The 23733-nt window shown below is 34.3% G+C and overlaps 4 protein-coding genes and 1 pseudogene across 13 annotated transcripts; 3 read left to right on the top strand and 2 right to left on the bottom strand.

The window, feature by feature from the left end:
• Window positions 1-2957: 2957 nt before the first annotated feature.
• Window positions 2958-4848, top strand: LOC104709847 (cytochrome P450 81C13 pseudogene; annotated as a pseudogene). The gene has a single exon (XR_015564623.1). The product of XR_015564623.1 is annotated as a cytochrome P450 81C13 pseudogene (transcript).
• A 46-nt stretch (window positions 4849-4894) lies between these two features.
• On the bottom strand, window positions 4895-6760 carry LOC104708038 (putative RNA methyltransferase At5g10620). The gene is made up of 7 exons (XM_019228885.2): window positions 6104-6760; window positions 5974-6005; window positions 5725-5867; window positions 5561-5627; window positions 5398-5475; window positions 5148-5293; window positions 4895-5073 (listed from the first exon to the last, which is right to left on the bottom strand). The coding sequence occupies exons 1-7, from the start codon at window positions 6168-6170 to the stop codon at window positions 5034-5036; spliced, it is 573 nt and encodes a 190-aa protein (XP_019084430.1). The 5' UTR covers window positions 6171-6760; the 3' UTR covers window positions 4895-5033.
• A 5300-nt stretch (window positions 6761-12060) lies between these two features.
• LOC104708037 (flowering-promoting factor 1-like protein 2) lies at window positions 12061-12986 on the top strand. Its single transcript, XM_010424521.2, has one exon. The coding sequence runs from the start codon at window positions 12183-12185 to the stop codon at window positions 12522-12524; it is 342 nt and encodes a 113-aa protein (XP_010422823.2). The 5' UTR covers window positions 12061-12182; the 3' UTR covers window positions 12525-12986.
• A 510-nt stretch (window positions 12987-13496) lies between these two features.
• Window positions 13497-18163, top strand: LOC104709846 (uncharacterized). 8 transcript variants are annotated; one of them, XM_087461860.1, is made up of 12 exons: window positions 13509-13695; window positions 14058-14175; window positions 14280-14447; window positions 14687-14896; window positions 15037-15114; window positions 15512-15909; window positions 15992-16102; window positions 16190-16677; window positions 16766-16934; window positions 17267-17506; window positions 17605-17739; window positions 17844-18163. In XM_087461860.1, exons 2-12 carry the CDS (start codon window positions 14073-14075, stop codon window positions 17970-17972), a joined length of 2229 nt encoding a protein of 742 aa, XP_087317986.1. In that variant the 5' UTR covers window positions 13509-13695; window positions 14058-14072; the 3' UTR covers window positions 17973-18163. The 8 variants fall into 8 exon arrangements, with proteins under 8 accessions (XP_087317987.1, XP_087317986.1, XP_087317984.1 ...); XM_087461858.1 differs by having other exon boundaries at window positions 14277-14447; XM_087461857.1 differs by having other exon boundaries at window positions 14274-14447.
• A 341-nt stretch (window positions 18164-18504) lies between these two features.
• Window positions 18505-22183, bottom strand: LOC104708036 (uncharacterized). Of its 2 annotated transcripts, XM_087461856.1 has the most exons (7): window positions 21800-21936; window positions 21186-21516; window positions 19582-20906; window positions 19439-19489; window positions 19241-19342; window positions 18991-19149; window positions 18505-18864 (listed from the first exon to the last, which is right to left on the bottom strand). In XM_087461856.1, exons 3-7 carry the CDS (start codon window positions 20884-20886, stop codon window positions 18724-18726), a joined length of 1758 nt encoding a protein of 585 aa, XP_087317982.1. In that variant the 5' UTR covers window positions 20887-20906; window positions 21186-21516; window positions 21800-21936; the 3' UTR covers window positions 18505-18723. The 2 variants fall into 2 exon arrangements, with proteins under 2 accessions (XP_087317982.1, XP_010422822.2); XM_010424520.2 differs by lacking the exon at window positions 21186-21516 and having other exon boundaries at window positions 21800-22183.
• Between the last annotated feature and the right edge of the window lie 1550 nt (window positions 22184-23733).

Genomic DNA, 23733 nt, shown 5'->3' with positions numbered 1-23733 from the left:
CATGTGTTGGTTGCTTTGTGGGCCTTACCCCAGTTTATGTATATGTATATATATTTTTTTGGTGGGAACGTATATGTATTTTTTACACACACGAATATTTGGTGCAAAAAGGTAGAGTATTTCCTTCTAACGTACGTCTGTAGAGAATATAATATATATCGTACGTAGAATGTCATAATGTTTGTTTACCAAAAAAATGTATACGTAATATTATACATCATTTAATTTCTAGCGCCGTGTACAAAAATTTTACATAGATAACTTGCTATTTCTCAAGTCGTAACAATATATATGAATGTGTCCTTGGTCAGGAAATCAAGAAGATGGAGGAGTTGATGGATGACGAAGTACGAAATATGATTGAGGATTTACAGACGCAAACTACTAAAGGCGGAGTCAAATCTTAAGGGTAAAGAGCAGCTGTTGGAGTACTTGAGTGAATGAAGTTTGTCAGTGTGTTGCTGACTGGAGAGTACTGGTCTTAAGGCGACAGATAAGATTAACAAGATTTATAAGTAATTAATTATTGATACGAAGTTAAACTGTTAGAAATATTTATCGAATAAATGTAATACGTGAATCCCTATGCTATATAATGACAGTTGAATGAAACTCTTTATTTTATTTGTGACACTTCAGTTTTTAATTAATCTATCAGCGACTGTAGTGATAGATTAAAGGTTTATTAGAAAAGATTTCTAGCAATTCAAACAAAATCTTCTGTTATTCAATAACTGCTAATCTATTGTTATTCATTTATTAGAAATAAAAGTCAAAATCTAGTGTTAAATATAAATGATTTTGATATAAATTTCTATTTTTTTAATTAGAAATTCTTACTAATTTTCTTTTCTTAGTAGAAGAGACAATTTTAGCTACACCCAGTTGATCAAAAAAAAAAAAAGCTACACCCTACTATAGTTATTTGGAAATCGTTTTCTCTTTTAGCTAATCTTTCATATGTTGAAATCCTTTTTATTATCTGTTCAACAAAGTTAATTGAAAATCTATATTATTATGAAATATTAAGTAATTCATAATCTTTTTAACTTAATAATCAAATTGAGATCAAAACGACAGTGTTTTAGAATAAAACAAGTTTTTTTTAACAGTAGTAGTTAACGGAGTACGTTAAATAAAGGTTGAAGGTTCTACTCAAAACCCTAAAATTCATAAAATTATGAAAGACAAAGCAAATGCAAATCATAATCTTTTTAACCTTGTGTGTTTCCCCATCTTGTTTAACTGATCCCTTTTAAGTTTTAACACAAGAAATTGCAGACAAAAAAGATTGAGATTAAAAGGACAGTGTTTTGATGTTGATGAGAGAGACTGGAGAGTCTTGAGAGTTTGATGAGATCACAAAGGTTTGGTCAACGCAATGTTTTCTTTGTTAGAGTATAGTTATACGCACGCATGCAAATGGTATTATTTTTTATTTTTATTATTTTTCATAGGAAAGAGTACATGTTTTGGTTTTAGTTTAAACAAAACATAAGTAAAACAAAAGCAAAAGAGAAGCAAAATAAAATAATAAAAAAACAAAATAAAATAATAAAAATTATATATATATATATTAAAATTTGAAACATTAGAGAATGTTCCTACTCCATATAAACATTACAATCTCTAAGACCACAGAAAATAACCTATATGATGCCAATGTCGTATATGAAAATTACTACCGGAACAAATCATGAAGTGGTCAAATTGGGAGGTAGACATAACTTATCAGAAGAAATATAAAAATCAGGCTTCCAGCTAAAGGATATTTATTTGTTTGAACTATAAAAGTCACACAAACCTTTGACAAGATCCTCGTAAAACGGAAATCTTCCTACTAATTAACGGTGGTTAAGTTGAGGTTATTGTTGACTTATAGTACAGTTTCATTACTTTTCACCTATCTTGACGATACCATCTCAAGAATCGAAATGGCTTTTACATCGTCGCAGTCGTCGTGTCACTGCACCTCCACGTGACGTGATCTCTCTATTCTTCGCGTTCGGAAATGTAGAAGATTGTGACATCATTAACACTGTTTTCGGCGCGTCTTTCAAACTTCTTTACGATTTGTCTATGTGGATAAAAAAATCTGATGCTATTAGTCCCACTCCCACCCTCAGGTAAAATTTTTCTTTAATGCTTTTAATTAATTTCCCAATCAAAAATCTTCTTTTTAGTATTTAAATGAAAAGTTTTGTTCTTTTCAAAATGATAATTGTTCGCATTATTTGTTAGAGTATAGTTATACGTACGCATGCAAATAGTATTATTATTATTATTATTTTTTATTTTTTTCATAGGAAAGAGTACATGTGTACGTATAGCGGTATAGGTCGCTTGGTGGATTTGTGACACAACTCTAGTTTATTTGATACATTATACATATAAGTATTATACTACTTGAGAAATAGTAGAAACTTATTTCATGGAGTTGGCAGACAACAATATACATAACCACAGTTGTCAGAGCAAGTAGAGACGCTAAAAATAAAGACAGTTGAAACTTATTTCTGAAGTTCTACACTCTAGTTTTTAATCAAAAACACAAGACGTTTCCAACCGGAGATCGTTTAATTTACGTGAGTTATGCTACGTACAAATCTACATGAGTTATGCTAAACCTTGACAACTTGTGTATATTTGTTGAAATTTTTTCAGTATAATGGAATTACAAGTTTGTTAATTATAATAGTTAGAGAGACAATTTTAGCTGATTTTCTTAACCTTTCGTAATTATTTTAAAATTATTTTTCTTTTCTATTATTTATTTCAAAATTCATAAAATTATGAAAAAGAAAATGAATAAAAGAAAAGAAAAATTCTTTGTCTTTCATAATTTAACCTTGTGTAAGCAATGTTTCCCCATTTTGTTTAACTGATCCTTTTTAATATAAGAAATTGCTGACAAAAAAAAGATTGAGACCAAAACGACAGTGTTTTGATGTTGATGAGAGTCTTGAGAGTTGAGACCACAAAGGTTTGGTCAACGCAATGTTTCCTTTTTTGTTTCCAGATAGATCGACCAAAAACGAATATGGAAAACCTCTGGTTCATCTTCTTGATCCTCACAGCTACTTTGGTCTTCTTCATCACCAAGTTACTGTGGAGTCAAAACCCTAAATTACCTCCAAGCCCTACACCTCGTCCAATCATCGGCCATCTTCACCTCATCAAGAAGTATCCTTTACCACAAGCTCTGCGTCACCTCTCTTCAAACTACGGCCCGGTTCTGTTCCTCAGATTCGGATGTCGTGCCGTTTTGTCCCTCTCTTCTCCACAATCGAATGCTTCACCAATCACGACATAACTCTCGCTAACCGTCCCCGGACCATAACCTCCGATCACTTCAGCTATGGCTACAAAAACTTCGGATTTGCTCCTTATGGCGATCTCTGGAGAACTCTCCGACGTCTCTCCACTCTCGAGGTCTTCTCCTCCGCCAGCTTACAGAAGAACTCTTTCATCCGATACCAAGAAGTGTCGAATCTATGTTCCCGCCTCTTTAGATTATCTGGTGAGTCTAGGAGAGTGGATCTCAAGTATCAGTTCAATCTTCTCACTGCTAATGTTATGCTTAGATTAGTATCTGGGAAACGTGGGGTGGAAGCTAGTGATCCGGAATCTGAGAAGAGGTTCTTAGATGATTTCAAATCGAGGTTTTTCTCGACCCTATTGTCGATGAGTGTCTGTGATTATTTCCCAGTGTTGAGGTGGTTTGGGTACAAAGGTATTGAGAAGAGAGTGATTGAGATGCAGAGGATGAGGGATGAGTACCTCCAGCGACTCGTTGATGATATTCGAATGAAGAAATTTGATTCCACTGGTTCGGTTGTGGAGAAATTATTGAAGCTCCAAGAATCAGAACCTGAATTCTATACTGATGATGTTATCAAAGGCAATGTAGTGCTAATGTTCAATGCAGGATCAGATACTTCACCGGTGACAATGGAATGGGCAATGTCGCTTTTACTGAACCATCCAGATCAGCTTGAGAAAGTTAGAGAAGAAATCAAATCTAATGTTAAACACAAAGGGCTTATACAAGACTCAGATCTCTCGAGCTTACCTTATCTCCGATGTGTCATGTATGAGACGCTTAGGCTATACCCTGCAGCTCCACTCTTGCCTCCTCACTGCTCATCCAAGAAATTCAACTTAGGCAACTACGAGTTCCCTGAAAACACTGTGTTATTGGTGAACGCTTGGGCTGTTCATAGGGACAGTGAACTTTGGGAAGAAGCGGATGTTTTCAAGCCGGAGAGATTTGAAGGGTTTGTTGGCGACAGAGATGGTTTTCGGTTTTTGCCATTTGGAGTTGGAAGGCGGGCGTGTCCTGCAGCTGGACTTGCAATGAGGTTAGTGTCTCTTGTTGTTGGAGCATTGGTTCAGTGCTTTGAGTGGGAGAAGGTAGAAAATGAAGATATAGACATGAGGCCTGCCTTCAGTGTGGCAATGACTAGGGCTGAGCCGCTTGTTGCATTGCCTAAGCCTTGGCCTGAAATGGTTCCTATCTTGTCTCAGCTCTAGTGTCCTGTGTTAGTGTTGCCAAGAGAGTTAATTTTGAGGATGCCTTTAACATATAAACATTGACAAGGAGAGTGAATGATCATAAATCACACAAATGGTTACCTAAATAATGGAAACAAGATCTTACTTTCTTTGTGTTTGGGCTGTGTGGTTCTTTCTTGGCGCTAAACCTGCAAGAAGCAGAGTATTATAGACCATGAAGGGGATCGTCTCACCTTCCACTAGTATTCTTATGTTGAACAATCACTGTTGCTTCTACATTCATTTTTAATTTATATGACCAAAAAAATAGTGATGCAACAGACAAGAACAAAAGTCCCACTCAATGAGCCGAATCTGAACTAAATCAGAAGCAAGCAAATTTGGATTGCAAAAGTTCGACATTTCAATAAACATTCTCTGATACAACAACTACCAGTGAAGAAGCTATTCGGTAATGTAGTTTCTTTATACATGAGAAAGCAACAGAAGAACCAAAAAAAAAAAAGATTCATGCATCATCAATGATGGTAATTTTGCCCCTTGAGAATAGTCCATGCCCTGATAAAAAGAAACCCGTTACAGCATAAGAAAGTGTAATTGGAATGCAGCGACGGAAGCATCAATGTCCTCACCTGTAAAGCTGTTCCATCAGTACCACAAGAGCTATCTGATGATTCAGGACCATGGAAGACAGTCTAATGGTCACATTAGCTCGCTTCCTCACTTCTCTGCCATGTCCATAAGCTCCACCTATACAAAACGATATCCTCGAAGCTCCCTAAAAACAGAGATAGCCACAGTAAAAGATGACAAATCAATTTGATTAGTTTCCAAGACGATTCTAGCTGATGTAAGAACAGAGTAGAGAAAGTATACACTTACACTATTTCCTGCATCCCCAAGTAACTCAGCCATCTGCTCTGAATCAATGTCACGGCCTCTCTCATCAAGCACCACAACCTAAAATCTCACAGTGAGACCCAATCTAGAATGATCAACCACAATGACTAAAATAGCGGATTCTAAAGAGAATAATAATAAATACCCAATCATCAGACCCAATAAGCTTCATCATAGCCAACTCCTCATCCTCAACATGAGCTCTAACATCCCTGTGAATGTGAATAAAAAGACTACTAATTTCAGAGAAAGCTACCAAGAAACGAAATTTACTGAGGTTTGGGTCTGTCAAAATTAGAGGAAACGTACTGAGCATTTCTAGGATTGGAGCGAACCAATGAATCTTCAAAGGAGCAATAAGGTTTAATCTTGGTTTTGTATTCATCGACCAAGAGTCGAACACCTTCTGATCTCTTTTTCCCCACTGTTATCACACGTATAGGCAGAGCCCTCTGTGAACCAAAAAGTACCAATCCAATCAAATCCTAAACAAGTTCAAATGCAATCGATTCGGTAGAAGCTCGAGAGCAGAGAGATTGTTTTTTTTTTTAAAGTTACCACTGCTTGACCCGCGTATCTACACGTTCTTCCTGATAAAAAGTCACCAACCAGATGACCATACACAAATCTTCAACATTGAGTTCAAATTCAACAAAACACGAAACCAATTTTTGAATTAAAAAGAAACCTTTTTCATGGGAAGCAGATGCATATGTCTGATTCAGGTGAGCATTGGTCATGACAGAGATGGCCATGTTTTTGAGTTCTTCAAACTCAAAGCTCACGATGATTTGAACACTTGACTAAATCCACATGAGATTCGAAGCCTCCGGTTGATATCGAGGGTTTAAGGCCCAACGCTTAGAATATGAAATATGGGCCTAACTATACAACATACTGGCCCATATATAAGAAAAATTAATTAATATACTTTTCACTCTGGAGTTTATGATGATAACCTCAAAACAAGAGTTTATGATGATAACCATTGACACAAAGATGTTTGGTTTTCTGAACTACCACCAAATTTCTAATAATTCTAAAATATGAATTTTTGATAGGTTCGTTTGCAAGGAATTGTGATATTTATGAATACAAAACTAAACCCTATCAACAACTCCGGAACGTAGCTGTTATTGGTCACGGGGAGACGAACGTTTATGGAACCGGCTTCTCCGTCAGGTGTTTCTTTCTCATGAGCGAGCGTGGAACGAGGGATCACTATTTCATTCTAAAGTAATGTGTTGGATTGAGAATTAGAGAGCGAATCGTTTCTTCGCACTTTGAAAAATGGTTGGGCATAGAAGAAGATCATTAGGTCCTGTCTGATGAATTTTATGTTGCCGATTTTTTTATAGTTCTTTATATATATATATATATATATATATATATATTTTATGTCCGTCTCAATCTGTCCAGTCGGAATCTTATTTTTGTGTAATTTCTTTTCTAAATTTTTGAATTTGAAGATTCTGATCACACTTTCTCTGTCTTTGTTGTTTGTTCTATTCTTTTTGTTTGACGATTCTGAGTCGTATTGTTCTGTTCTGTCTCTAAAATTGATGTTTTTTGTTTTTTTTGTTTATTATGATCATTTTGAAGTTTATGTAAAATTTCCGAGACAGGTGATCAGTGTATTGTTTGCTTGCTTCTTATGCTCGACCGACGATTTCGGTAGAGTTTCATATCACAATAAAAGAGTTTTGGAAAGATTAGGCTTCTCCCTGGGATTAAGACATTAAGTCACTGGCTGGTTGGGATATGTTCTCTCTTTGTTTGTGCTAAGTGGACGAATGTGCCGGTCCAATATTATTGGGTGCCCTACCATCCTACTTAGAGGCTTTAGAGTAATAAAAATATGAAAAAAATTTGAATACATACTTTAAATTTAATAGGAAATTTGGAATCTATACTAAATTTTTTAATTCTTTTAAACGTATTGCACTAAATGACTATTTTATCTTCAATTACAAATTATTAAAAAAAAATACAATTTAATTAAGTTAATTAATAAAAAAAATTAATTTTAAAAACATTGTGTAAACTAAATATTTAGAATTTTGCTAAATTGTTTTTGAAAATGATGAATTGATTTATTATATATAATATTAATCAATAACTAAAAATATTTAATTCAGATAAAATAAATAAAATCTTTCTTTAATTAATAATTAATTAAACGATAAAAATAAACACAAAATAATTAAATTAATTTATGTTAGAAAATTATTTTTAAAAATCACTGTTTATAAATTAGATATTGAAAAAATTTAGATAATGATGAAGTAGTTTATTATGGATAATATTAATCAATAACGAAAATTAAAATTCAGATAAACGAAATAAAAATGATTGTGGATCACTCAATTGTGATTAAAAATCTGGTATTATTTAGTAATTTAATTTTAAAAATTTATTATATAACAACTAAAATAAAATTAATTAGAATTATTCTTTTACGATTTATGTTTAGTAAATACTTTTAGATAATATTAGTTTTAAATAAATATATAAATCACTAATAATAAATAAAAAAGTTTTGAAAAATAATTATATATTTCAATTTATTTTGATAATTATCAAGTTTAATAAAATAATAAAAAATTATGAGCTTTTAGAAAATAAATCAAGGGTTCAAAATCGACTATGTAACAAATCAATTAATAAAATAATAAATGGACTTTGTTAATATAAGTCAACAAAGAAAAAACATAAATCAACAGAAATAAAATATAAGTCTACAGTTCAAAAAGTCAATTGTATTAATAAGTCAACTTAAACTGAAATAAGTCTATTAAGACCAAACAAATCGACGGGAAAAAAATATAAGTCAACAAACAAAACAAACAAGTCAACATCATCAAAAGTCGACTATGTAAAAAAACAATCAAACAAAAAAATCGACAGTTTTAAAATAAATCGATGGAAAAATAAATAAATCGACAAAAATTAAACTTAAGTCAACCATTCAAAATATCGACTTTATTAATAAATCAATGTAGAATGTAATAAGTCAAAAATAAATAAACAAATCAACAAAAAACAAATATAAATCGGTGAACAAAAAAAAATGTCAACCATTAAAGAAATCGACTATGTTAAACATCTACTAGCCATAACATAAGTCAACTGTTTAAATATAAGTCGATTACAAAGATAATTAAGTCAATAGAAGTAAAAAAAACAACATGATTGTTCAAAAAGTCACATTGTAAATAAATCAACATTGATTAAAATAATTCTAAAATATTGATATATATATTATAAATTGCATAATCTTGAATTATTTATTTTAAAATAAATTTAAATCTAAATAATATCAACAAAAAATTTTAAATTCTTCTTTTTTATTCAAAATTATAAGATCAAAAATTGATTCATGTAATCATTATTTAAAATATAATAAATGCGTTTTCGTTATAATTTTAATTTATTAAATAATTTATTTCAAATTTAACCATTTTTAAAAGTAATTTATTTTTAAAGTTTAATTATTTTTAAATATAAATTAAGTTTTATTCTTTTTATTTAATTGCTAAAATTGTTTAATAATAAAGGTATTTCTGTCCATTTTCATTTCAAAATATGTAGTTTTCAAATAACTATAATATTAAGTGTAGTTTTCAAATTTTTAATAAGATTTGGTGTATTTATAAAAATCTTCCTAAAAATATTTATTTTTTTATCTTACAAAAAAAATTATAGGCTTTTTCTTAGTTGTTTACATTAAAAAGTAAAAAAAAATGACTCAAATTCATACTAAAGTCTAATTTTTAGAACAAAATTTATATCTTTCTTACAAAATTAGGCCTTTTTCTACACCTTTACATCAACAAAACTTCAAAAAAAAAAAAAAAAAATTGGGACCTGAATCCACCGCTTGGGTGGCTTTCCCTCTCGGCCGGCTCTGATGGATGACATTATGTGATGTGATACAAATTAATTACAAGTTTACAATACCTACTCATGTTTTGCTGACAGTAGATCCATATAGTTGTCGACGCAACAAATGATAAAAACCATCATCCAATGGATTTAGAACCTGATTCTCCTCCAACACTAGTCCAAAAGTCTTTGGCACCATAAGCTTTTCTCCCAATTGTATCCATGAGTTTTTTAAGGCCAAACTATCATATATGAGTGATTGTGTGATGATGGTCTTCAAGGCCAAACTAACGGTATTGCTTAACCTCACTGCGAATGTCCTCAGACGCAAAGCTTTGTCTTTTTTCAACAATCCTTTTAAGAATTCCTGAACAATGTTCATGCATGGTACAGATTTGACTTTTTTTCATTTTGTTCATTTATGTATTTTTCAAATATATTAATTACTAAATTAATATATTAGTTTGTTAATTATCAAGTAACTACGAACTTTGTTAATTGATAATCAACATGAAAAGACAATGTTGGACTTTGTTAATTATCAGATAATCATTTCTTATTCCGAACAATGCATCCCCTGCCACAAGATTAATTAATATAAATTTATAATTCTCATGGAACAAAAATATGCGTGTTCTTTGTGTATATATTCCCCAATCTCTATACCTTTAATTAGTTCTAATTCCACATTAAACAACTCTTGGCATCTCCACACTCATTTGCCCGCCCATGCATCTTGATTTTTATATGTTTAGCTTTTAGCGTTTATATTAGTATTTGAATCAGATATCCACTTCTTTTCGCACTTGTCCGAAAATATTTTATAAGATGAACAATATTTATCGGAGACAAATTATAGTATGTTAATTAAAAGAACGTTACGTTAACTCTATTTCTGACTAATTGGCAATAGCTTTTTTTCACTTTGGCTAACCTGAAAGCAAATAGATCATCTCACAAACTAAAGCATTGGATAGGCTTAAAAATAAGAAATCCTTTGCTTTTTTATGCGCGCATCTCTTGCTTAAAAATAAACAAGCTTTTTTTTTTTTAAATCATTCGAATATCGTTGAACCCAAAGAACTTTTGAAACCTTCTAAAATTTTATATAAATTGAAAAGGTATATATAAAGCAATCGGACATAAACAGATATATACTAACCGTTAACTGGAAAGAAGCGAGCATTTTGCTGTAAAGAGTTTCTATAAATTCTAAGAACTATCTTTTATATATACTGAGTCTGTACATGTACGTTTGTTGAATATGGGTCAAACTAATACGATTCTGCAACACGTATGTAAAATGCCAGTGATCAAATACGTACACAAGTTTGTTCGAACTCGTGGTTGGCTTGCTGTATTAATTCCATTCCTGTCGAAATAAAACACTCCTTCCTTGACCGAGACGTTTACGAGAGTACATATTCCGTTTTACTACTTATGTAATCAGAATACGAATTTTCTATCGCGAAAACGATGTCTATAATTATAAAATTAAAATGCATGATTCGGCCACTGACGTATTAAGCTCCCGTGTAAGCATGCACTAATAAAATCGGACTTTGGCTTGGCTAGAATAATATTTTTGGTGAATAACTATTAAACTACGTCGAATAGCCTCGGATAACTAATTATTATTATTAATATCGAAAAGTACTAATTAGGAATTATCAATAGATGGAGAATAATACGTTATTCTCTCATACATATATGCTATTCGGAAATGAATTAGCCCCCACCATTAGGGTCCTTTTTTTTAATGTGTTTAATTTTTGCATGCTGGTGTGTTGCTAAAAATGCTGAGAAAGTGGATTTAAAAATTAAAAGTGTTAGGATTACCCTAAACACAAGGCCTTCGTATGGAATAGTCGAATACACATTCATCAATATTCCGCTAGGCTATCAGTTACTCGTAAGCTACAAAATAATATTTAGTATGTTCATCATTCATTCTGAAAAGGAATACACAAAAATATTTACTTAGGTGTAAGAGTAAAAGGCATAAACTATGAAAATAAAAGAAAAAAACCCATTAGAGTGTAGTTATATAGTCATATAGATGCAATCAACCTTTAGCCAAGTAAAGTGAAATTTAACGAAGTAATAGAAAGCCGCATCGAATAATAACAATATTGTTTAAAGATATATAGATCGAGAAGAAGAGGAATGGTATAAGCATGACCCACAATATCTAGATTCTCCATACGATTGTGAGTTGTGACACACTTTTTAATACATTTATTCAAGTGTGTCGGCTTTGTATGTTCTCCCAATCCTCCATTAATTGTTTTTTAAAATTTAGGTCACTGTCGAGAATATAAACCAAATAAACAAGTGATACTTTAACAATCGTTTCTATAATGTTTTTAGCAATGATGTGTCCCGTTTAAATGGGTTTTCATGCGTTTCGATCTTTTCATCTGATTCTTTTCTTAACTTCCAAAAGTTGTCACGTAATTAAGTTGATTATCTCTTATAAAATTGATCTGGCTAACATATTCATGTCAAGGAAATGATGAATCCATACTTTGTTTTAAAGAAACATCAATTTTAAATCAAAGAACTTTATGAAAACAAATAAAGAAAAACTCAATTTAAAATTTTGAGGTATTGTGCCACTGTTCCACTTTACGTTTGGAAAGGCGGCTGTGAAAAAATCTCTGACTCATATCCAAAAAAAAAATGACTTATTTTATAATGTTAAAAGAGATAATCAACTCCTCATGGCTATAAATACAGAGTCCACACACAAACTCTCTCATAAATTCATAATTAAACACCAAAGCAATCGCTCGAGCGCCCATAATTAGAAACATATATATATATATATATATATCTTCCTCTATATAAATACGCATAACAAAAGCTAATTTTGTGAAGCCATGTCAGGCGTTTGGGTGTTCAATAATGGAGTGATACGTCTAGTGGAGAACCCAAACCAGTCCGGTGGGGTTGCCACTCATCAGACGCACGGCCGGAGAAATGTCTTGGTTTACTTGCCGACCGGTGAAGTCGTCTCGTCTTACTCGTCGCTCGAACAAATCCTAAGGAGTCTCGGGTGGGAAAGATACTTCAACGGAGACTCCGATCTCATCCAGTACCACAAACGCTCAACCATCGACCTCATCTCCTTACCAAGAGACTTCTCCAAGTTCAACTCCGTTTACATGTACGACATCGTCGTCAAGAACCCTAATTCCTTCCACGTCCGTGATTTCAATTGAATTCCATTACGGAATTAACTCTCGACCAAGAGGTCTAGAGTTTGTGTTTGTGTGTTGTCGCAACGGGAAAATTCCAGACATAAACTTGGTCGGAATCTTCAGTGTGAATGATTCACGTACAAGTCAAAGAGAAGATCGATGTGTGCTTTCGAAAAACAAAGCGATGACTATTGGATTATCATCACTTAGTTAGATTGTTTTTATTTGTTAATATGTGTTTAACTATTGGTTTGGTTTTTAACTGGTTCTCCAAGTTGGTTGCATGTGCATGTGTATGCTTCTTTATTTTTCATTTTTTTTTTTTGTGTGTGCGAGGCTTGTATGTATGGACAAGAGTAGTGTTGCAAAAGGTGGCACATTACTTAAACGTTGTTAATTATTGTTTTTTGTAGGCTCGTAGCTTTGTAATTGTGGTGATGAACGGTGATCGATGTAATTAAGTTGTGTTTCTTTTGGCTTTAAGCTATATTCGATTTAATTACACAGTTTGAGGAAGAGTTCCTTTTCATTAATTATTTATGTAAGTGAAGTGAAATTTGTTTTGAGACCATAACTACAAGTTCAAACATTAGAGTTGAGTCTTTGTCTAGTTCATATACCGAAAATATAGATCTCGAGATTAACTTTTAACTTGAAATCCAGCTTTTGAAACCAAGTTACAAATTAATGGGTTGGTTTAGCAAAAGAAGGATAAAATTGATACACTTGGGTTAGTGGGTACCGGTTGATTTAGAGTATACAGTACTTAGGTATTCATTACCATTTATTTTGTATAATGTAAACGATTCAAAAACATGTTATAATTGTCCTTTTTGGTAAGTAGAGGAAACACGTTAATCGTTTGATCTTGAAACTATTGTAATTGTTCTATCAGATTGTTTTTTTATTTATTTTTGGGATCGTGAAAATATTAGGGGTTCTTGATGCAGCCCATATAGGCCCGTTAAAAGCCCAATTTAATACTTTTTTGTTGTATATTTCCATATTCTCACTCTATCGAACCGAAACCGGAATCCGAACCCAAACCCAGATCTTGTCGGCATCAACCAGGCTAAGAACGGACTTGGCTACGGATTGAGAATATATCAAACCAAAAGTTTTACATTACAGAGCGGAGGAGTTGAATTCGAAGGATCCCCTTGAATCAATTCTGCTCTACTACCTAGTTTTTGTAAGTTTTGTGGATCAATATTTTATTTTTGTGGTAACGTTCAAAGTTAGTGAATTTTGGAATTATTGGATGGATTCTTGCTGTGACTCTCAAAATCATCGTTCAGAGAGATGTTTTTGAATTCTCTCTTTGTTTCTCATTGCTTCTGATTCTTGTGGGATTTTGTGGGTTTAAGTCAGAAACAAAAGTGCATGAGCTTCTTTTTGTTTCTTCTGAGTCAATGTCTGTTTTATTATCTTTTAACTTATCCTGGTTCCATTAATGTTGACTATGTTCAGTTCTTTAGGTGATGTGTGTTGCTGTTTGTACACAGCTGAGACTTTTTTTAAGTTTCTGAATTGTTTGTTCCAACTTATGTGCAGAAGAAGAAACAAACGATGCCTCGTAAAGGATTATCCAATTTCGATGATTATGATGATGGTTTTGATGATGATGACGATGCTTATGATTATGACTACGATATTGATATAGATGGACCTGGTATTAACTTATTCCCCATTACCCTTCTTGTGGTCGTTCATGGTCTCTCTTTAACTTGGTTATGATTTGTAATTCCTGTTTTTCCTAAACTGCAGAAGAAGAAGAAGAAGAAGAAGAAGAAGTTGTTGTACCAAAGGAAGAAATTGCTAAGGCAGGGCTTTGGCGATGTGCAATCTGTACATATGATAATGATGAGAGTATGTTTGTGTGTGATATTTGCGGTGTTCTTCGCCATCCTGTGGCCGGAAATCAAAGTATCAATAAGAATATAGGTACTATATCTTCTCTCCTCTCCTCCTATCTGTGTTAGTGAGACTTTGGATTTATACAATCTCTCTTTGTCTCTGCATAGGATACACGAAACTGTCTGATATGTCTCGTATGTTTTATTTTTTGAGGTCACTTGGTAAACTATTGGTTTATGATTGGAAAAAGGAGTGACTGTGGTTTTTAGACTTGTGATTTTGCTATTCTAGGTGTTTAATTATAGAATAGATGTGTTTTTATGCAGTTGAAGGCAGATGCAAAGAACCTGTGGTATCCAAATTGGCAAAGTCCCTTTTCGGATCAGTCCCATCTAATACATCGAAAAAGGCTGTTCTTTGTCTGCTTGAAAACAAGAATCTTGTGAAGGAACAGGGACCTCTGCCTGGAATTTCCCGTGGGAATATTCATGATCTCCACAAGGCTTTTAGTTCTAAAACATCCTGCGTTAGTATAGGTTGTTAACTTGCTGTAGTATGATAGTGTTTTATGATTTCAGTGAACGAGCTGTTTATGTTAAGAGTCTATAGTTGGTTCTTTGCATTTGTGGCGTTGCAATTGCGTTTTTCTGACATTTCCTTTTCAACTTATGTATAGCACCTTTCAAGTTTGATGCTCCATCGCCAGATGATTTAGTCACCAATGGACTGACATCCACGAAAAGTGGTCCGAAAGGTATCCACACTTGGTTTTCACTTTGAGGTTTGATGCTGTAGTAATATTGTACGGGTTAGATGCTTGAAGCCTGTCTCATAATAATGTCTCTTCTACTTTAGTCCATCATGTTTCCTCGCATTGATATGCATCCAGTGACCTAAGACTTGGAAAGTCTATTCACGTAGAAAATAGGAAACACACAAGCTCTAGTCCAAGTCTAAATAGGATTTATAGTTTATAGCCTTATTGGAATAGAATCTATCTTTCTGTTTCGTTCGTTTCCTTTTTTGGTTTTGGGTTATTTTCCTTATTAATATGGGAAGCTCGTTTGGGAGCTTCATCCAAGTTATTCTCTTTTGGGGTTTTTACTCTGTTTAGTTTTCTAATATTTAATATTGGGTTCTTAACTCTGAAGGCTCAGGTGATGCTAGCATGAGGCAGAAGGAGAAGCAAGATAGCGCAGAAAATAATCCTTTAAAGAAAGGAGGCGATAGTTCAGAAACAAGCTCCCGAGGTAGACATGATAAACTTGATAATAGTTTTTCGAAGGGAGGTGCGCGCGGCATAAAATCAGGCAAAAGTTTGCCAAAAGAAAAAACAGATATGTCTAATGAGACAAGTTCTTCCTCCAAATATATGGAGTCGTCGGAGAGGCTTACTGGTACTATGAACAAGATGTCTTTGACTGGGGAAACAGAAAAATCCAGCGATATTGAGACTATAAGACCAAAATCAAAATCTAAGCATAAGCCAGAGGAGTGGATGCTTCTTGACAAAGAACCAGATGCTCTTAGCCAACTTAATCTTGCCATTGTGAGTTTCTCGGATTACTGGCTACCATCTATTGATCTTTTTTTTGTCTAGGCTGATAACTGATGGTTGAATCTGATTGTAGGTGGGGCACGTTGATTCTGGTAAGTCAACACTCTCGGGTAGATTATTGCATCTGTTGGGAAGAATATCTCAGAAGCAAATGCACAAGTATGAGAAAGAAGCAAAGTTGCAGGTAACCTGTTCTTTTGTTTGGATGTTAGAGACTTGAATATTCAGAATCTGCTCTGTTTGCTTGACATTGTCTTTCTGATCCGATCAGGGCAAAGGGTCTTTTGCATATGCCTGGGCATTGGATGAGAGTGCTGAAGAGAGGGAGCGAGGAATAACTATGACTGTGGCTGTTGCTTATTTTAATTCCAAAAGACATCATGTTGTTTTGCTCGACTCTCCTGGACACAAAGATTTTGTTCCAAACATGATAGCAGGAGCAACACAAGCAGATGCCGCGATTCTTGTCATAGATGCATCTGTCGGTGCTTTTGAAGCTGGTTTTGATAATCTGAAAGGCCAGACAAGGGAGCATGCACGTGTTCTGAGAGGTTTTGGCGTGGAGCAAGTCATAGTTGCAGTCAACAAAATGGATATTGTTGGGTATTCAAAGGAAAGATTTGATTTGATTAAGCAGCATGTTGGATCCTTTTTGCAAACCTGTCGTTTTAAGGATTCGTCTCTGACATGGATTCCTTTAAGTGCCATGGAAAATCAAAATTTGGTGGCAGCTCCCTCTGACAACCGCTTATCCTCATGGTAAGCTCCCGTTTTTTCTTTCCTGATGATACCATCCTTCCATGCCTAAAACAGGCCATGAAATAGTTAAATGTTTGCTGGAATACAGGTATAATGGTCCATGTTTATTGGATGCCGTTGACTCTGTCAAGTCTCCTGATAGAGACGTCTCAAAGCCTCTGCTCATGCCTATATGTGACGCTGTAAGGTCAACTTCACAAGGGCAGGTATCTGCATGTGGCAAACTTGAAGCGGGAGCTGTTCGGTCAGGATCCAAGGTACACAAGTTTCATGATGTGTTTGATTGCATGATTAGTAATTTTCCATCTGTCTACCTGAATTAACCTTGGGAGACACTTTGCTATGGCTAAACCTAACTTTCATTCCCATATCTGATACGCTTAACCTAAACCCATGATTGAATTTCTAACATTAAATGCCTCCAATTACTATTTTGTGTACAATACTGTATGGCTTTGGAAAGGTTTCACAATATTCTTTAGCTTTCGGACGAAATACTTTCTTGTGGATGTGCCTCTAGTCTCTTGAGTAATGAAACAAATGAAACTGCTTTAACTGTTTACTTACACCACTGGAAAATTTCTGCCAGATAATGGTTATGCCATCAGGAGATCAAGGAACTGTGCGGTCTCTGGAGCGTGACTCTCAGGCTTGTACCATTGCAAGAGCTGGAGATAACGTAGCGATAGCTTTGCAAGGGATCGATGCAAATCAAGTAATGGCAGGAGACGTATTGTGTCATCCTGATTTCCCTGTATCAGTAGCAACTCATTTGGAATTGATGGTACTCGTTTTGGAAGGTGCCACACCCATCTTGCTTGGTTCTCAGGTAAAAGAAACAAAAAAGCATGCCTCTCTGTTGCTCAATTCTCTATAATTCGTCCCATGTTTTCTGATCTTTTTCATTGAAAATTGAAATCATTATAGTTGGAGTTTCATGTGCATCATGCAAAGGAAGCAGCAACAGTTGTGAAACTTGTGGCAATGCTTGATCCCAAAACAGGGCAGCCAACAAAGAAGTCTCCTCGTTGTCTAACTGCTAAACAGAGTGCAATGCTTGAGGTTTGAAAATCTCATTTTGGCTTTTTCGGTAAATATTACAAAAAAAAAAAAAAAAAAAAAAATTAAACTGACATATCGATCTGTCAATTTTTGTGTAACTGCAGGTTAGTCTCCAAAATCCAGTTTGTGTGGAGACATTTTCCGAAAGTAGAGCTCTTGGAAGAGTGTTCCTTAGATCATCGGGAAGAACTGTCGCTATGGGAAAAGTTACTCGAATTATCCAAGACTCATAAAATCCTCTTTTGTGTTGTAAGATTATATATGTTCATTAGAAATTGAATCGTCCCAAGTTTTGACTGCAATACACTATTAGGAAATATCCTGAAATAGATATGCAAATTTTGAATCAAATTGTAGTATGTAATTCAATTATCCAATTTTTGTCTTTGAGGTGTTAAACACAATAAAACCTTTTCCTTGAAAATGAGTATTTTTATTTGCTATAGGACAATTCTTGTGTCCTTTGCTATATATTCTATAGATGTCACTATGACATTATCTCCCTTAAGGTATACATAACTCGGTGCGAAAGAGAGGACATAGTAGTTGGAAGGTAAATCAAAGTTAGACGACAAGTTATATCAAACATTCCTCAAATACACAATGTTTTGTTTTCTGCAATTTAATGTAAATAACTTGAGGCACTTTTGAAGCGAAACTGCTGTATATAGGATTTTTGCCTGCGATTTGTCCGAAATAACTATATAGAGTGACAATTTTAGTATTCCCGTCAGATATAACTCAATGACAATGTAGCCTTAAGAGTTGAGAAGGAAACTGTAATGTGATCTTATTTACCCATTTGTACCCCAATTGAGTCAAAAGAAAGATATTGTCATATGTACAAGAGAAAAGAGAGAGAGAGAGAGAGAGGAGCAAGATGATGTAGAGACAAACACTTGGTGAATAGAAAACAATGTATCTGCATCATCTTGGAATCATCCCACAAAGCTAAAGGTTGCTATTGACAATTAGGTATTATCACTACACCGACTTCTCCTCTTCCGCAGAGGTTTTGCAGATTGGGCACCAATTCTTCATCCGCAGCCATTGTTGCACACAGCTCACATGGTACATGTGTTGACATGGCATAGTCCCTACTTCATCTCCATCAACATATTCTTCCTGCATATATTTAAGAACATTAACCTCTTCTTAGTTTTCAAGAAAACCCTTAATACTACATTATCCTATTTCAGCTCAGTAACTAGACAAACCAGTTTTGGATAAAAGTATAGAGAAGATACAGACCTGGCAAATACTGCACTTGATATCATCATCCTTAACCAGAGAAATGGCACCGGTTTCATCTGTCCCCTGATAAATGCTTCGCTTGAGGCTTCTCGAGAGTGCTTCTTCGCTTAGAGCTGTGCTCACTGTACCCATTTTATCCCCCAAAGCTAATAGTTCCTGCAAGATTGTGTTCGTAGGATTTTAGCTTTAATAGACTTTTGACTGTTTACGCATATCTTGATTAATATGTAAAATATTGAAGACTGACCTCATATGACATGTTATCGATGTCAAGCCTCATATCTCTATGCTGATCATAGAATCTGAACATGCTACTAGAAAATAAATTGGTCTCTAAAGAAGCCAATTGCTGTGAGAAAAGAAGCAGAACAGAAAGTAAAAACATCAGAAAAACTCTAAGCTCGGACAAAACATGTTCACATCAAAAGACCAAGCTGTTAATTACCTCATATGTAAGTTCTTCATCATGTTCAATCCTTTCCAGGGCCAACAATACCTGAAACAATTTCAAAATAGTATGGTGTTATCCCAACCCACCAACATGTCAAAGCTTCTACTGACATCAGACAACAAGGTGACGGAAACTACCTCTGCAATTCCATTCATGTTGTAGTGACTTAAACCATCCTGGTTCACCAAAGAGTGTGAACGATCAGCTTCTGAGGGGCTACCAGGCATCATTCTACGTAAGCTGCCAGTACTACTGTTTGGCCTACTGTATCTATTTGAGGGACTAAGTGAAAAAGAAGGATTGGGATCGGTTGGTGTAGCAGGAAAAGGCGTTTGTCGAGAAGTAGCAGAGGATGCAACAGCTTCAAGTCGCTCTGATCTTCTACCACTACTTGAAACAACACTGTTGTCCCTAATACTTGGTACAATCCGATTCCTTCTGTTATCAGAAACTACGATGCCACTGCCATGAGAAGAATTTTGATTCCTTACCTTTGGCACCAACACGTTAGTCTTATTACCTTTGCTAGAGGAGCTCTCTCCACCAGATTTTTTCTTTTTAGCCACACTGATTTTTGTTGCCGAGCTTGAGTTACTTGGAAGAACATTTGACACAGAGTCGCAACTCAACACGTTTTCAGAAACTCTGATGCCATTGCCATGAGAAGAATTTTGATTCCTTACCTTTGGCACCAACACGTTAGTCTTATTGTCTTTGCTAGAGGAGCTGCTCTCTCCACCAGATTTTTTCTTTTGACTCACACTGATTTTTGTTCCCGAGCTTGAGTTGCTTGGAAGAACATCTGACACAGAGTTGCAACTCAAGCTCCTCAATCTATTCTTGCTCAGACCGCCTCTTACAGTGTGCTCGCTGTTACTCGAAGGTGAAGAAACACAAAGACCCGTCAGAGTATCTCTGGTTCCCAATTCAGATTTTTGATGACTACTTCTACCCCTACTTGAGCTTCCTGCCTTTGTCATTCCAACTTCTCCAGAGACAGCGCTTTGAGAATGAACATTGGTTGTGCATCTTTTAGTCTTTGGGCGCGGAAGGGTGGCCTCTGCTGCAGCTGGATCATCATGAACAGTGCTCGTCTCTGAAGATTCTGTGTCTAAATTAGATGACGGCAGTCTTTTGGCAGTAACTTTGGTTGGCTTCCTCAAGTATCCAAATCCAACCGGAGTTCGAGATGAACTCCCAATGATTTCCTTTCCATTTGACGAAGACGGAACCGGAAGCTGACCAACTTTTGTATTGTTGTCCAAGGAACCAATCCGGGTTCTCTTGGTGGAAGAAGTTACCTTTGCATTACAACCAATCCTGCTGCAGAAAGGAGCAGTCTTACCATCTTTCTTGTTCATATTCTCACGCAGAACAAGACCACTAGCTTTCCGAGGCACAACAAACCGGTCAACCGAACGTTTACCCGCACAACCATCCATGAATCAAAGAAACACTTCCCCTGAAGACAAAAAAAAAAAAAAAAAAAAAAAAAAAAAAAAAAAAAAAACAAGAATGAATCCCAAATACCTGGTTAAAAAGTGAAGGTGGGCTAAGCTAATATCAAATAGTATATCCACTAACACCAAACAAACAACCAAAAAACAATGAGCTTCAATAAATTCATGAAAGCTTTAAGGATGGTCTTCCACCAAATAAAAAAAAGCAAGTCGTTGAAAGTTAAAAAAGCATCACGGTGAGAGAAAAACAAATACAACCACATAAAAAAGAAGAAGCTTACGGTATGAACATGAGAGTGGATGCAAAAAAAAACACCTGGTGTTTAATTATAACTTTGATAAATCATAAACATCAAGCTACAAAGCTGTTAGATAGAGAGAGCTAGAGATGGGCATAAACAAAGCTAACGAAAAACCAAAAAGAGAGAGAGAAAAAGGAGAAGACTTTAATGGTCCCAAAGGACCCAAACCAAAGAGAAAAGAAAGGGTCTGCTGCTTCGAATTACACGGGACTTTCCATAAACAACAATGAACCTTTTCTCCGCGATTCCAGCTTCACCCATCAAACAAGACCTGACCTCATTTTTTTTTTTTTTTTGTTCTTTCAAAAATCTAAACAGAGAGAGGAGACAAGTAAGGAAACTTAATTTGCCCTTTCAAAAACTTCCGATCAGAAAAAAAACTATACAAGGTAAACAGGAATCGAAACCTAACAGTGAAATTGAAGATTAAACTTACAAAATTGAAAAATACAATCCAGATACAGAACAACAATAGAGAATCTGATACAAAAATCTAAAACTTTTTTTTGTTTTAGCCGAGATCATCTTAGAGCGACCATTACAGGTGGTGTATGTGAGAGTTCAAAAAAAAAAAAAAAACTTTCCGGCGTTACCTTTATCCCTTTTCCGAGAGATTGATTACTCTCCGCCGTCTGTGAATTAACAAAAAAACGTGGAGCGAAGTAGAGAGAGAGAGGAGATGAAGAAGATATATAGATATATATTTATGTATTATATAATAAATTTTTGTGGGGTTTATTAAAGTTTTTAATTAATTAAAACTTAGGGAAGAAAAAGAGGTGGATAAAGCAGTTAGAGAAATCAGGACCGTTGATTTCGGGTTTGGTTCAGCGGAAGCTAAAAATGGACGGCTGAGATGTATACTGACGTCGTCATCAGTAGATGGAAGAGTATTAGGATGAATAAAAACGACACCGTTGTCGTTAGCGGTGTTACGTATTCTATGCGTAATGAGATAATTGTATCCGAATTTTGTCTTTTTTTTTTTTTTGGGGTGAGATAAATTGAGTTTATACAAGATTGGATTAGATTAAACTTTTTAGATAATAAAGGAGATTAAACTTTTATAGATAAATAAGGAGATTAAACTTTTTTAGATAAATAAGGAGATTAAACTTTTTAGATAAAAATGGAGATTAAACTTTTTAGATAAAAAGGATTTAGATAATTAAATTATTGATGTTGATAATGCCGAGAAAGGTGTAACAAAACGTATCGTCCTTTTTGGCGTAAATCAAGATACTCCATCCCTACGTATATACTTCCTAGTTTAAGATAATTTATACTTATCATCCTGTATTATTTAAGATAATAACAAATTTTGAGATTTTTTTTTGGGTGTGAAAAAAGAGTTTTATGAAAATTTGTACAAAGTGTATATGTTTCTACCGATCGAATCGTGTAATAGCCAAACATTTGGCAGATGCTACGAACAAAGTCTAATGATAAATTTGATAATCCTAAGAATGCTTACTTTGATAGCTACATGTTATATGTTGTTAAATAGACCGGTTACTAGCTGCAGTCCCAAACAAAAAAAAATGATACTTAGATTAATTTCTGTAATTTTGTTTTCAAGTTGCTACTTATTCACCCAAGTTATTTCATTTAAGAGAGAATAAAATTAATTACAGAAAACATTAGCAACAATTTTCTTTAAAATTCAAATAGCTAACAATGAATATAATTTCTTGTAATTTGACAATGATAAAACAATAGATAAATAAATTTCGGAAATATAAGGAACGTGGAATACTTTAGGTAGGGAATTCCCAAACAGGCAAAGACTTAGAACTACACGTCGGAAACTCTTATGCGGTTTTTTTGTTAGCAAGCTAGGAAAAAGAACTCTTATTATAGGTTTAATAGTGAGGGTCTTCATATACAAAGCTTGCACTATAAAGGTTCTTTTATGTCTTTAAAAAGCGTGGATACAACATCGACCACCATTTTCTCCACTTTTTAGCATGCACTTCTTTATTTTTGCAGTATTTTCATTTTCATGTATAATTCATGTGTCATTTTATTTCAAATAAGCAATCATGTTTGAATATTCAGCACATATATTATTTTCGTCAACTTACATCAATATATGTACCTTTTTTTAATCGGTGGTGAAAAATGATGACTTGGTCGAGTTCCTGATTTTCGGATACGACCCAATCTTCGATTAGTTCATCAAAAAGTATGGTGCATGTCAGGATTGCTAGGCCCAAAATTTTATCGAATTTTCTTTGTTTTAAAAGTATTTTAATCCGAGAGTCTTCCCATAGGAGATGATTACTAATTATTTAAGTTAAACGTATAATGTAGCCATGTAGGTGTATCGAATTCTCCACACCCAAGACTTTTGTTGCTAGAGTCATCAGTACTACATATGGTATGCAAGTTTGGGGGTGGAACCCAGTACTTGGTTTAGACACATATAGAAAGGCCCTGATGCATCTCTCAATTTGGATTTCCCATCTTTCACTTCTTTGTTTTCTAAAATTATAAGAGCCAATTGTTTTTTACATACTTTTTTTTG

Source organism: Camelina sativa, chromosome 8 (assembly GCF_030686135.1).
Source record: "Camelina sativa cultivar CO46 ecotype springtype chromosome 8, ASM3068613v1".
Classification (NCBI taxonomy): Eukaryota; Viridiplantae; Streptophyta; class Magnoliopsida; order Brassicales; family Brassicaceae; genus Camelina; species Camelina sativa.
This window is presented reverse-complemented; position numbering and strand designations above follow the sequence as displayed.

What these genes read in the sequence shown, in the direction of transcription:
- LOC104708037 (XM_010424521.2), top strand. Translation starts at nt 12,183, where the DNA reads ATGTCAGGCGTTTGGGTGTTCAATAATGGAGTGATACGTCTAGTGGAG.
- LOC104708036 (XM_010424520.2), bottom strand. Translation starts at nt 20,886, where the DNA reads ATGGATGGTTGTGCGGGTAAACGTTCGGTTGACCGGTTTGTTGTGCCT. An exon ending in ACATGAATGGAATTGCAGAG is followed by an intron (nt 19,490 to 19,581) that starts GTAGTTTCCGTC and finishes AAATTGTTTCAG; the next exon opens with GTATTGTTGGCCCTGGAAAG. An exon ending in ATGAAGAACTTACATATGAG is followed by an intron (nt 19,343 to 19,438) that starts GTAATTAACAGC and finishes CTTTTCTCACAG; the next exon opens with CAATTGGCTTCTTTAGAGAC.
- LOC104709846 (XM_087461857.1), top strand. Translation starts at nt 14,073, where the DNA reads ATGCCTCGTAAAGGATTATCCAATTTCGATGATTATGATGATGGTTTT. An exon ending in GCCAACTTAATCTTGCCATT is followed by an intron (nt 15,910 to 15,991) that starts GTGAGTTTCTCG and finishes ATCTGATTGTAG; the next exon opens with GTGGGGCACGTTGATTCTGG. An exon ending in CCATCTTGCTTGGTTCTCAG is followed by an intron (nt 17,507 to 17,604) that starts GTAAAAGAAACA and finishes AAATCATTATAG; the next exon opens with TTGGAGTTTCATGTGCATCA.
- LOC104708038 (XM_019228885.2), bottom strand. Translation starts at nt 6,170, where the DNA reads ATGGCCATCTCTGTCATGACCAATGCTCACCTGAATCAGACATATGCA. An exon ending in ATCTGCTTCCCATGAAAAAG is followed by an intron (nt 6,006 to 6,103) that starts GTTTCTTTTTAA and finishes ACTTTTTATCAG; the next exon opens with GAAGAACGTGTAGATACGCG. An exon ending in CTGATGGAACAGCTTTACAG is followed by an intron (nt 5,074 to 5,147) that starts GTGAGGACATTG and finishes TCTTTTTATCAG; the next exon opens with GGCATGGACTATTCTCAAGG.